At 53.9% G+C, this 13,661-nt stretch overlaps 1 protein-coding gene across 2 annotated transcripts in view; it reads left to right on the top strand.

Annotated features, from left to right (window-relative positions):
• Positions 1-9,033, top strand: part of Pth1r (parathyroid hormone 1 receptor) — a 21,371-nt gene extending 12,338 nt beyond the window's left edge. For both annotated transcript variants that reach the window (XM_026779440.1, XM_005347999.2), the window contains 12 exons: positions 1,596-1,730; positions 3,335-3,445; positions 3,541-3,659; positions 3,810-3,904; positions 4,127-4,322; positions 4,645-4,798; positions 6,031-6,091; positions 6,415-6,481; positions 6,746-6,840; positions 7,425-7,566; positions 7,644-7,685; positions 8,142-9,033. In XM_026779440.1, the coding sequence (XP_026635241.1) occupies positions 1,596-1,730; positions 3,335-3,445; positions 3,541-3,659; positions 3,810-3,904; positions 4,127-4,322; positions 4,645-4,798; positions 6,031-6,091; positions 6,415-6,481; positions 6,746-6,840; positions 7,425-7,566; positions 7,644-7,685; positions 8,142-8,525 (1,601 nt within the window). In that variant the 3' untranslated portion in view covers positions 8,526-9,033. The remainder of the gene's footprint in view (positions 1-1,595; positions 1,731-3,334; positions 3,446-3,540; positions 3,660-3,809; positions 3,905-4,126; positions 4,323-4,644; positions 4,799-6,030; positions 6,092-6,414; positions 6,482-6,745; positions 6,841-7,424; positions 7,567-7,643; positions 7,686-8,141) is intronic.
• Positions 9,034-13,661: the final 4,628 nt, after the last annotated feature.

Here is a 13,661-nt window from a genome sequence, read left to right as displayed (position 1 = left end):
GAGAGAGAGAGAGAGAGAGAGAGAGAGAAGCCTTTGGACAGATTCGCTCGTGTCTCCAAATGGAGATTAGAGGCAAACAACACACATAGCCCAGTGGATTTAGATGGGGTGAGACAAGCCAGGAGCTGTGATGAGGGCTCAGGGCCCTAACATGGTGGGCTGAGCGATCTTCCCCAAAGAAAAGATAGCCATGTCTAGAAAGATGGGGAGGTCTCTGAAGAGACCATCTGGACAGAGCAGAACTAGAGTCTCTAGAACCAGATGGGGTAGGTGGGATAGAAGAATCAGCCTATAGCCTGGAGAGGGTGTTTGGCCTACAGAGGGGTTCCCCATAGCATCTCTAAGGGACCTATCCCATGGGAAGGAAGGCGTCACCCATCCAACCACAGTTCTGATCCCTGACCTATCTCAGGAGTCTCCTCTCTGCCCCCTTCCTCGAGTCCATTTCCTGGAAGCAGGTATAGGCTACACTGGCCTTTGTCCAGCCTTCGGACTCTGGTTGGTCTCATCAGAAAAGGAGACCAAGACCCTGACTTACTGTCCCTCCAGAGCGGCTTTCTCTCTGGAGCTGGCTCTCTGGTTACTGGGGAACAGCCGTCGTACATACCCAGCACACATTTGCTTGTGTGCTGGGTATGTACAACTCTTTACAACCTCTGTGAAGTGTGTGGACTTTGTTCACATTCATTGAGACTCACTCTATCTATACTGAGTCCTGCCTACCCTGGCCCCACCTGTGACTCCCCATCACATCAAGGGTAGGGGCAGATGAGCACCCTCCTTTGATCTTGAACCTGGCTCTCTTCCTACTTGGGGAGCCTGTGGTGTGTGTCCATCTCTGATTCCTCATCCACTATGGACGGACCTCTTCCCTGAGGATGGAGGCAGGAAGATGCTGACAATCCTTCTCTTCCCAGTCCAGCTTGCCTGGATTCTGCTTCCCACAGAGTCTGGTGGAGGAGGGCCAAGGTACCCTGGCTTGGGCTATAGCTGAAGTCACAGAGGTCAGATAGCGAGGACTTTCCAGCTAAGGAGGCAGGGAGAAAGGCCAGGCTCCAGCTCAGGTGGTGTCTTCAGGGCCACTTGCAGAAGCTGCAAACCCCTTACCCGAGTATCGTAGGGCAGAGAATGGCGTGGGTGCACTCATCTGCCCGCTCCTTTACTCTTGGCCTCCTTCACCAACCTCCTCACCGCTAGCCTGACTTGCTTTTCACCGTTACCTTGCCACCCCATCGCTCCCAGTTTTTGCCATGCGCCCTCTGGTGGGCTGTTTCATTCCTTCGTGGTCCTGACTTCTGGGTTGCCAGCCTTTCTGCTTCACTCCCCCCACTCTACCCCATGCTCATGGCATTTACCCCCAATTGAACCTCTGCTGACCAGCTTTATTTCCTGCCCGTCTCTCCGTCTGGCAAACCCTTCACAGTTTCTGAGTCACATACCCGTCCTTCATCTCTGATCGCCCAACAACCTGAGTATTAGCATCCTTGGTAGAGTCAACTCCTCATTGTAAAAAGAGAGAGAGGGGGGAGCAACAACCCAGGGCTGTTGTTTTAGCACAGCTGATGGTTTTAATTTAATTGTCCTGATTTCTCCAGCCAACATAATGGATTCAGACAAGGGGTGGACACCAGCATCCACATTGGGGAAGCCCAGGAAAGAGAAGGCTTCAGGAAAGTTCTACACTGAATCTAAAGAGAACAAGGAGGTGCCCACTGGTAGCAGGCGCCGAGGTATGTCTGTCTGGCCTGCCCTCTACCTCTCCGCAGGCAGCCATTTGACAGGCTCAGATCCACCTGTCCCTCCCGTTATGTCCTAGTCATGTGGGTTCCTATGGAAAGTCAGAGACCACAGCTCTCTTTCCAGAAAAGCAGGTCAGTTGGGTGGCCTCAGGGCACAAAGAGATGTGCACAGTAGACTTACCCAGCACTCCCCAGAATAGCACCCATACAGGAAACCCATGACCCACTGAGACAGAGAGAGGATAGAGTCCCGAGAGATGGAGTTGGGGAGAGAAGTGGAGACAGGGAAAAAGATGCTCCAACCCAAAGTCTAGGACTTGGTATGTCAAATGAGGTACAGCAAGACACATAGTGGGAAGAGCCACAGAAACAGCAAGAGGGTAGGACAGCCTCAGAGGGGTGGAGTCAGACAGTGGGACAAGGAGAGAAAAGGAGAGAGGGAGAAACAAGGTTGCCTCAGGGAGGTGAGGAGAGACAAACACAGAGCCCAAGCTGTGGCCACAAGGCCAGTTAGAGCCAGCAGGGTGGGCAGCAGATTCCAGATGGGCCACATCTGGGAGCCTGTGGTCACCCTGTGGCTCCCCAGGGACCAGAGGGAATTGTGGGCCTGGCGGGGTGGGGCTGGGAATATGGCGCCCAGGACAGAGAGCCTTTCACCGAGCTGGGCGGGTCCAGCCATCAAGGCTGCCTTCCAGGAAGGTTAGAGTCCTGTGGTCAAAGCCCTGTAGGGGGAGAGAAGGGGGCTGTAATCTGGGGTGGAATATGCGTGATCTAGAGACCGGGGACCCTCTGAGGTCACTCAGCATGACTGTCAGGGCTCCAGAGTGGGACGTATCACTGTCCTTTGAAACTCCCCATTAGCGCTTGGATTTGGAGGATTGTACGTCTCTTGAGGGGTTGATCCTGGGTCTTCTGTGCAGCCCTGGATGGTAGATGTCTTCTGGCTGATATGGTCAACTCCCCAGTGAGGAAATGGAGACGCAGAGATGCAGAGTGAGACACCTGTGTGAGGTTAGCAGCGTGTTAGATGTCCAGCTGGCACCAAGAACCAGCCTGCCTTCTGTGGTCTCTAGGGAGGGGTCACACAGGGACCTCCAAGCTGAGGGAAAATCTGAGAAAACGCTCTTCTTCAGGTTGGTTGCAGTGGCACACGCCTTTAATCCCAGAACTCTGGGGGCAGAGGCAGGTGGATGCCTGTGAGTTCAAGGCTAGCCTGGTCTATATACATAGTGAAACAATGTCTTTTTTTTTTTATCCCTTCTTCAGAGACAGTAGGTGAGACCAAGAGCAGAGAGAGAGAAAAGGCTGAGCTGAGGCCAAGGCCTGTGTCGTGTCACTCAGCATGCTAGCCACTTCTCTTGTCCCTTTCCAGCCCTTCTGGAAATGGGATTCATGTCAGGACTCCATCACAGGGCTGCAGTAAGTTCTCTGAAGCCAGTGGGTTTAGGGAGCAAGAGGAAGGAAGAGCTCACTATATTCTTTCCAGAATGCTCTAAACCTGAAGTTCCCAGTCACAGGGCACATTGCCCCTGTCCCGTAACCGTGGATCTGACCCTCCTTTTGTGCCCCCTACCCTGTGTTTTCTTTGGGCACAGGACGTCCCTGCCTGCCAGAGTGGGACAACATCGTTTGCTGGCCACTAGGGGCACCAGGTGAAGTGGTGGCGGTGCCCTGTCCGGACTACATTTACGACTTCAATCACAAAGGTGAGACGAGCCGAAAGGGTTGAGAACCACGGGGATACCCTAAAGTGGAGCTCAGGCCTCCTATGCCTGCCCTGACTGCCCCACTGCCCATACAGGCCATGCCTACAGACGCTGTGACCGCAATGGCAGCTGGGAGGTGGTTCCCGGGCACAACCGAACATGGGCCAACTACAGCGAGTGCCTCAAATTCATGACGAACGAGACTCGGGAACGGGTGCGAACCCATAGACCATCCCCACCCCATTAGTGAACCTCGACCCAGCCCACACTCCTAGCCTTTACTTCACCAGCAACCTTAATTTGTCCTCCAGTTTTCCCTCAGTGCCCACCCTGAGTCCCAGTTCTCTGTCTCTCGCCTGCGCAGGAGGTGTTTGACCGCCTAGGCATGATCTACACCGTGGGATACTCCATGTCCCTCGCCTCCCTTACCGTGGCTGTGCTCATCCTAGCCTATTTTAGGTGGGCGGGGCAAGGGGCGGGGGAGGAAGGACAAAGCTGGGTGAGGGGTGGGGCATGGTTTAGGGTGGGACTGGAGGGGTCCAGGGTGCGAGCCTCCCTTCTCCCCCTTCACTGGCTCCATCCCCCACTGCGTGATGTCCCCACCTACGGCGCACAGCCCAGCTTCCTGCCCACCGCTGCGTCCCCCGTGCCCTCACCACAGTGATGTCGCACGCCCCGCAGGAGGCTGCACTGCACGCGCAACTACATCCACATGCACATGTTCCTGTCGTTTATGCTGCGTGCCGCGAGCATCTTCGTGAAGGACGCAGTGCTGTACTCTGGCTTCACGCTGGATGAGGCCGAGCGCCTCACTGAGGAAGAGTTGCATATCATCGCGCAGGTGCCGCCTCCGCCCGCCGCTGCTGCCGTTGGCTACGTGAGTGCCCCGCAGGCTCCATTTGCACCTGCCTGTCTCTTGCTACCTTCTGCAGCTTCAGGCGTGCAAACCCATCTCACAGGGGCCACGTCTCAGCTCAGCTCCCAGTCTTACTGCTAACGGCTCCTAGTCCCCTTCCGTCCACACTGGAGTGCCCCAACCACCCCCTCTCACCTGGCCACCTGCTGCTAACACCCGACACCTACACCGGGTCCCATCCCGGAAGCCCCAGAGTAAGCTCTGCCTTCTCACCTAATGCAGACCAGAACTTGCCTAGAAGATGCGGGCTCTACCTCTCCGCTAACTCTAGTTGGTCTCCTAGGCTGGCTGCCGTGTGGCTGTGACCTTCTTCCTTTACTTCCTGGCCACCAACTACTACTGGATTCTGGTGGAGGGGCTGTACTTGCACAGCCTCATCTTCATGGCCTTTTTCTCGGAGAAGAAGTACTTGTGGGGCTTCACCATCTTTGGCTGGGGTACGGAGACCAGTGTGGTGGGAAGGGAGGGTGAAGGGAGGCCTGCCCATCCTGCTGTGACTTAGACCCTCCTCTAGGTTTAGGGGACTTAACTTGGCCATGGGCAGGGTTCCCCCAGGGCTGTTGACTTGACTGGCATTTCAGCCCATGTGGGGTGATAATTACTGGGTTTGAGATGAGGTTAAATGTGGGATCAGAGTGTTAATTTCAGTCACTAGTTATCCCAGGGTTGGGGATGTAGTCTGGACCCTACCCTGACCCAGAGCCCTGTGGAGGGGCTCACATCTGTTACCAGGAGGTGAGGTCCCGCGGTTCAGAGCCACAGGCCCAGCAGCTCAGTTCCACTTAACTTCTGTAACCTCTCTGCAGCAGATTCCTGGGATGCTACGATCCTACCAGCCCCCCTCAGGCTCAGGGATCTAGTTACTGATAATTGTCCATTATTGCTGGCAGCTCCGGAGCTTGGCTGGGCCCTGGGGAAAGCTGCCAGACTGTGGAGGGGTGGGCCAGTGGCTAGAGCCTCCTGGGCTCAGCACCCAGAAAGCCCTCAGGTCAGTCTCCACAGCCTCCTTGGCCCTTGGCACATGCCCTACCCCTGACCTCACCATAGCAAGCCCCAGAGCTGGGCAGGTCTGGGCCTGATTCCAGGAACTAACACAAGCTTCTGAACTGGAAGGTGTCTGGGTGGGCTGGAAACATGTGGATTAGGGAGCACACAGAACCTTATGATCTGGGAATGTCACACCCTTACCACAAACCCAGGTGACACCCTTTTCCCCCAAGGATCCACCAGGCTAGGAATAAAAGCCTGGAGGGCAGCCAGGCTCCCTTCACTCAGACTCCCATATGTCAGGACCCTGTGGCCTCTGCACAGACAAACTTCCATTTTATCTGCCCTCGTCCATGAAGGCTAGAACCTTTCATGCCAGGCTTGGAGAGGTAGTTTTTGACAGAAAAATGCTGTTCACTGGCTCTCCCCGCTTGGAACTTCTAAGTCCAGGGCAGAATGAGCTGGGAAAAGCTTTTAATACCACACATATCAACACAGGCCCGGCAGGCATGCATAGGTAGTCATAAGATGCACATAACCTAAACGGGGCTGGCACTTCAGGCTGTTAGGGTGGCATTAAATAGCCCATGTGTGTAGGGTGAGGGGTGGGGCAGTGCACTGAGGAAAGTCATTGGATTGGGGGCAAAATTCACAACCCTTCCGTTGTTCCCTGTACACACAGGTCTTCCAGCTGTCTTCGTGGCTGTGTGGGTCGGTGTCAGAGCAACCTTGGCCAACACTGGGTAGGTCCAGCAGCAGAGTACTGCGAGGTGGGCAGGAACCTTGACACAGGCTGCAAATGCTCTGGCTCACTCTTCTGTGAATCATGGGAGACTCCGGGCAGCAGCAGCTCTAGCCTCAGGGGTTTCTGATCTGCCTTCAGCCAAGAACCACCTCAGAGTTATAGGAGGTGGCTTCCAAAGAGGCCCGGAGTGTATCAAGCCTGGACACATGCAACACCTGTCCTGTGTCCTCAACAGCTCATGTCAGAGCAGGCCAACTCTGGGGCCTGTGTGGGTTGCCTGAGAAGGAAGGGGCCGGTGGTTAATGTTTCCTCCTCACCCAGGTGCTGGGACCTGAGCTCTGGGCACAAGAAGTGGATCATCCAGGTGCCCATCCTGGCATCTGTTGTGGTGAGCAGGAGTCGGGGCAGTGTGAGCATGAATGACTAGCCCTTAACAAGAACATCTACAGGGGCTTCCCTGGACCCCAAGGGCCAGAAACTCAAAGAACTACAGACCAGATGATCCCTACTCCAGTCTAGATGGGGAAACTGAGGGCCCCAGGAACCACCCAGAGATGCAGTGACAGAGTAGGGCCTGTGGCACGGCTCTGGATCCAGGAATCCTTGTGCCGTGCTACTAGGGTATAGTCTCCAATGTGGCCTCCCTCCACAGCTCAACTTCATCCTCTTCATCAACATCATCCGGGTGCTTGCCACTAAGCTTCGGGAGACCAATGCTGGCCGATGTGACACGAGGCAGCAGTACCGGTGAGTTCTGGCTCTTTGGAGTTGGGGTAGAGTTCAGGGTCACTGGTTGCCAGCATAGAGGTCCTATGGTTGAGCTTGTGAGTTGCCTCTGGCTCTGTGGCTCCCCAACGCTCCCCCCACCACCACCTGCACAGCAGTGCTGGGTCATGTCACTTGGTATGAAGTTTTTTGCATTATGGCCAGGGCCTGCTACTGTAGTACATACCAGCCACCCTCAGGCAGCTGGATTCTGGAAATCAAAGGGGCAGATGGGTAGAGGTTAGCGCCAGTAACACAGCCACTCAGGAGAAACCCAAGGGTTGGGTCATGGAGGATGGATGCATGCCAGCAGGTGCAGAGGGCATGACAAGGACAGAGCAACTGTACCTGTGATGTGCTCAAGGACACCTCTCAGAACCAAAAATCCCAAGTAACACTTTGCCTCTTGGCATACGCCATCTAGCTGAACTTGGTTGCCAAGTGACAGTAGCCAGAGCCTCTGGTCCTTCCATCACTTCTGGAGCCTGGGCCTGGTTGGGGTGGGAAGATGAAATGCTGTATTGTGGGGCAAAGAACATGGCCTAATCTCCTGCCCCAATGGCCAGGAAGCTGCTCAGGTCCACGCTGGTCCTTGTGCCTCTCTTCGGTGTCCACTACACCGTCTTCATGGCCTTGCCGTACACTGAGGTCTCAGGGACACTCTGGCAGATCCAGATGCACTATGAGATGCTCTTCAACTCCTTCCAGGTATGTCGCCTGCCCAGCTCCTGGGAACAGGGTGGGGGACGGGACGTGATCCTGACTGCACGTGCCTCTCTTCACAGGGATTTTTTGTCGCCATCATATACTGTTTCTGCAATGGTGAGGTAAGTAGTAGGCGGCACAGGGGCAAGGTAGAAGTCGGGGTAGGAGTTCTCGCGGTCTTGCCCCTTCATTCTCTCCTCAGCCCCTCATTCTTTCTTTGCTCTTCAAGAACCTTTCTGACCACACTGAAGACATAGACACAACTTCAAAGATGATGCAGACTCAGCCTATATAGTGGGGTGTGTGGGCTCCTCCATGTGTGACATAACAAAGAGTCTCCCTGGTCCCACTCAGTCTGAGGGCTCAGCCATCTTTGGACCATTTGAGCTTTGGGTTCTGGCTCTATCTGTTGCCTGCTGTCAACTGACAATTGACTGTGTTCTGAGGATCCGTGTGATTTGACTTGACCTTGGTGTTTGCAGTAGTCGCCTGCCATTTACTGCAGGGATGGTGTCAGGCAAAACACATGGCACAAGGGTTAAGGGCACACCTGACCACCACCCATCTATTTCCCCAAGGTACAAGCAGAAATCAGGAAGTCTTGGAGCCGCTGGACACTGGCATTGGACTTCAAGCGCAAAGCACGAAGTGGGAGTAGCAGCTATAGCTATGGCCCAATGGTGTCTCACACAAGTGTGACCAATGTAGGCCCCCGTGCAGGACTCAGCCTTCCCCTCAGCCCCCGCCTGCTGCCTGCCACCACCACCAACGGCCACTCCCAGTTGCCTGGCCATGCCAAGCCAGGGGCTCCAGCTATTGAGAATGAAACCATACCAATTACTATGGGGGTTCCCAAGGACGATGGATTCCTCAATGGCTCCTGCTCAGGCCTGGATGAGGAGGCCTCTGGGGCTACACGACCACCTCCATTGCTGCAGGAAGAGTGGGAAACAGTCATGTGACTGGGAATCAGGGACTGGACTCCTGGCATGGACAAATGGATAGATGGACCAAAAGGCCAATGGTTGGCTGGTTGTCCATTCAGGACTGGATCAGGAAGAAAAACAAAAGGAAAAAAAAAGAAAAAAAAAAGAAAAAAGGAAAAGGGAGCTGTGTGGCTTCCTGTGTTTCATTCAAGGAAGGCGGGGTCTAGGAGCTATGAGAGAGTTTGGGGAGACCTCACCCCATGGCTGGGAGAAGGACCCTGGATCCTATTACCTAGGATGGATCTGGGAGTTGGGAATTCAGCATTGTCCAACAGAAAGATGACTCTGCTCTCGAGGTGGCTCAGTTGGTAGAGCACTGACCTGGCATTCACGAAGCCCTAGGTTCCACTCCAGCACCTTATAAACTAGGTGCACCCAAATCCCAGTTCTCAGATAGTCAAGGACATTCTTGGCTGTGTAGGTCAAGGTAGAAGGCAGTCTGGGGTACATGAGACCCTGTTTTAAAAACAAGCAGCCGGGCGGTGGTGGTGCATGCCTTTAATTCCAGCACTCGGAGGCAGAGGCAAGAGGATCTCTGATGCCAGCCTGGTCTACAAGAGCTATTTCTAGGACAGGCTCCAAAGCTACAAAGAAACCCTGTGTTAAAAAACAAAAACAAACAAAAACAACAAATAAGCAAGCAAACAAACAAAAAAAACACTGCCCAGAAAGGTTCAAGTCTGCAGGGATCATCACAGCCAGGTGGACCTATGTGGGAACAGCCAGCCTTCCCCTGTTGTCATGAACACATGTGGAGTCAGGCTTCTTTAGAACAGCTCCCCTACCTACTAGCCCAAATCACTGTCCACCAGGGCCCAAACTCAGGCCTGAGACTCTGCCACCAGATGAACCTTTCCCATCTGGTAGCCACCCAGGGAGTCCTCCATGCATGACTGCAGCTCCCACAATGGAAGGGATAGACCTCCAGCCACCAGGAGGTTGCAGGAACAGTACCCTGGCCAGTGAGTGGAAGTCAGGCTGTCTCTGCCCTGGCTCCAGAAGCTAGGAGTTGAGGCCCTAAGGTTAGCTGGCGTGCAGGTCTGTAAGACTAGACCTACTTACACCTACACTAAGGACACAGCGTTTGTTCAATTTCCCCACCTGATACCTCCATATCCACGCCGTCATCCTCTGGGACCTCCTAATCCAGCTTTGAACCATGTGTGGGCCCTCAAAAGGCCTGACACAGGCTACATGCCTATACCTTGCTCACTGTGTCTCCCAATGGTGCTCCCATCAAATCCTCCCTTTGCCAGCTCAAACCATAATGCTTTTCCTCCAGACTCCCCCCTCCCCCGGTCTGCCCCAGGCCAAAACCATCTAACTCAAGCACTGGGTGGTGTGGGCATTTAACTGAGCACTCCTAGGCTAAGCCTATCTGCCGTTCTTGATGGCCAGCAGGTCACATGACCATCCAAGGCTTCTAGAGGAGCACTGTGTAGTGTGGATGGTGACACACAGGCCGGGTCCGCAAGGGCTGCTGAGCTAGGCTGAGTTGGAGTCATTTGACATTCTAGAAGAAGAATCTAAGGTCTGAGGAGGCAGGAGAGCAGGTCAGAAGATAGTAATAGTACCACCAAAGACCCTGGATGATGCCCTGGCTGGGGAAGGAGTCTTCAGCAGGACAAGACCTCATTCCCCTTGCTGGGGTTTGTGTCACCTCTGTACAGGGTCCACATTAGCCTGTCGTCTCAGAGTTCCAGGACTTCCAGACAGTGAGCCTTCAAGGCTACTTACTCTGTCTACCAAGTCTAGAAGCCATCTGGATATTGGGCCACTGTCAGAAGGCCATTGGGCCCAGTTACCTGAAAACATCCGGATAGCACCCCCTGGCCAAGCTGTTACCTTCCCCACTCGGTTATCTTCATTTGGGTCCCCAAGATAGGGCTGCCGTTTTCCTTTATAAAGGGGTTGGATGCCCTAAGATTCCATCTTGCGTTATGCACCCAGGTCACACCAGACCGCCCACATTCAGCTGACACCTCTTCAGCAGAGCCTGGTCTCCTCCTCAGGATATCTGTACCCAGGACAGGAATAGCTGCTTTACCCTTAGGCTGAGTAGCACTTGCCCCGGCTGGATGTCTAGGACAGAACTGGCCCCCGCACATCAGCCCAAGACCAGTTCTCTGACTCTGGACTAGGAACCTCTGGCCCTAGGCTGGCCCTCACTCAGAGGCCCCCAAGTCCCACCTGGACTGTCCAGGTGTTGGCAGACGTGGGAGCCCTCAGCGGGCCTGGCAGATGGTCAGGGCCCTGTTTGTCTTGAACAGCCACTGGAGCCAGGTGGTTATTTCTCCCTGCAAGGCCCCGCAGCCCAGCCAAGCCACAAGGAACACATAAACAGAACCAGGGCTAGTCAGTGAGTAGACAAGGAGGAGGGCATCGGGAGACCCCTGTCCACTGCTTCCATAGTCTGTTATCCAGGTACCTCACAGAATCCACTGGACTCCAGATCTGGTCAGCGTGGTGGCCAGGTCCAACTCTCACCTGCCCGGAGCCTGCCAAGAGGTTCTACCTCTCTGTGGGTCCCATCTCCTCAGCACCAGCTGGGAGAGCATTGCTAAGATCCTGAGCAATTACAGGGCAGTGGTGGCGCACGCCTTTAATTCCAGCCCACGGGAGACAGAGACAGGCGGATCTCTGTGAGTTCAAGGCTACAAGAGCTAACTTTAGGACAGGCTCCAAAGCTACAGAGAAACCTGGTCTCGAAAAACAAAACAAAACAACAAAAAGGAGTTAGGTCTACTCTGAGGGAAGTCTCATGTGGGGCTAAGCCTATAACTGCCAGCTCAGAATGGAATCATGGGACTACAAATTCTATTGCTGCGCACCCTTGGCCTACACTGCAGTGGGCAGGCCATAGTAGTCCACAGTTTCCAGTCCTCACCCCAAGGAGGTGACAGAGGGATAGACCAGGGGAGGGTGCTGAGTTCTCTGGAGGTTCAAGAGGGATTGACCCTGTCCAGGGGTCTGAGGGAACTCAGTCCTGCTGACTATCTGTGAAGCGACAGTCCTGACCCAGGATCCTGAGAGGTCACTGGCTCTGGGGAACAGGGATATGGAGCTTGTGGTGTGACTTCAGCACAACCAGGTTGGGTCCTGCTCTCTCCTTGTCCTTGATGCCTTCTCGGCAATCACAGAACGATCCCAGCCTGAAGCTACCCCAGTAAACCGAAATAACCCTTGGTTTGGTGGGGCTGGTCCCACTGGCCAAGAGAGGCAGAGGGGAAAGGGGCTATGGAGTCCAGCAGGGGCCTGGGCCCTGGCTGGCTGTGTGCATACTGTGTTACCCTGGGCCACCTACTACCCTTTGTGAGCCTCGGCTCCTTGGAGGTCAGGCCCTGCTCAGTTTTCCTGACCCCAGGAAAGTCTGTCCCCAGGCTAAGCTTCAGCTACCTGGACAGGGTTCTCATCTTCCTGCCATGGGCAAACAGGTAACCTTTCAGGATGCAAGGGGGAATCATTCACAGCTTCCTGCTTCAACTTCACTGTCATGTAGGCAGGGGAAGCATTAAAGCCAGACTGGAGGATAGGCTCTGGGACATGAGGTGGGCTCTCGGCCAGCCCAGACCCACCCCTTCATCAATGTCTGTGGATCCAATCACTTCCTGTAAAGGCCAGACGGAGGAGGCCTTTTGCCAGAACACCTCTGCCAGTCATATGAAGCACTTGTTCATCCAAGTCAACCTGACCCAGACTCTTCAGCATTTGAGTCAAAGGGTAATGGTGTGGACCACACAGTAGTTTTTGTCCAAAGGCCATGGTGCTACACTGTGTGCCACAGCAAGACCACTACGATAGAAGGCTGCATTGTGCATGGATTTCTATGTATATTTGTAGGTCTTTGCAAACTTGTGTATTTATTTGTACTTGTGTCTGCTTGTGGTTCTATTGGCATGTATATCTCTGTGTTTGAATGTGTGCCAGTGTATATTTGTATCATGTTTCTATCTGTCTGTGTGTCTTTGTACATGTCTGTGTCTTCTGGAGCATCTAGGAGACTGTACCAGTGACTTTTTGTTTGTATGCGTGTCTGTGTACGTGTGATCTTTGTGTGTGTGTGTGTGTTTGTGTGTACACCCGTGGTCTGCGAATGCCGCCTGTGGGTGGAATTTGGCTCTTAGACATGTTTGGTTTGGCTCTCCCAGTATTTTCAACATCTTGAGCCAACATTTAAAAATCAGGGTATTTCACATAAAAATTCAGCTTTCCAGCTTCTCTTAAAAATTCAGAAGCCCTGGCAGACCTAGACCAGGATTCCCATGAGGCCACTCTCCTCCTAAGCTGCACAGGGCCAGCCTCCTCCTTCAGCCTCTTCAGCCTTGCTTCTCTTGCCCATCATTACCTTGAGAATGGCTGGGTTTGGGACCCAGAGTGTGTGGTCACTACTAGATGTTAGGCTTTTAGGGAGTGTGTGCCTGAGTGTATGTGTGCATACGACAAACCTACAAAAGGTATGGATCCTTCTATGTGAGGCAAACCTGAATGCTTGCATGTGCATGAAGGCTTATATATGTACATGTATGAAGCCAGTGTGTGGCGGAAATGTATGTAAGGCTATGCATGTGTGTATGTGCATGGAGGGGGGGCATATTCATGGCCATGTGGAGTGTGTGGGCCATTGTGGTCTGGCATACTCTGCACAGGGGCCTCTTCCGCCCTTTGAGGGAGAATCGGATTCCCAGCTTCTGGCTGGGATGCCTTGTGGGGTTTATTTCTGTCTCTGTGCCCACTGAAGGCCTGAGTAATGGGAACTTTTAAAGAAAACCAGAAATACATACGGAAGAGGCAGGCTGGCTAGGAAACTCAGCTCGGATACCCCATCTGTCCACAGCTGCGTGAACCCAAAGCCAGGTCTGAGACTAGAGGAATAGCCCAGGATCCAGCATGTCCTCCAGCATACTCTGTGAACTGCCTAAGAGCCATCTGGTGGGCAAGCTCACTGCCCCACTGGGTTAGCAGTAAGCAGTGTGTTCGAGCAAAGGTGAGAGGGCGCCAAGTCAGTCTGTACACGGACAAGATGCCCTTCCCCAGTCAGGGTTTTGGAAAGTGCCTACCTCCAGGGCTCAAACACACACACACACACACACACACACACACACACCACACACA

This window comes from Microtus ochrogaster, chromosome 5 (genome assembly GCF_000317375.1).
Source record: "Microtus ochrogaster isolate Prairie Vole_2 chromosome 5, MicOch1.0, whole genome shotgun sequence".
NCBI classification, from domain to species: domain Eukaryota; kingdom Metazoa; phylum Chordata; class Mammalia; order Rodentia; family Cricetidae; genus Microtus; species Microtus ochrogaster.
This window is presented reverse-complemented; position numbering and strand designations above follow the sequence as displayed.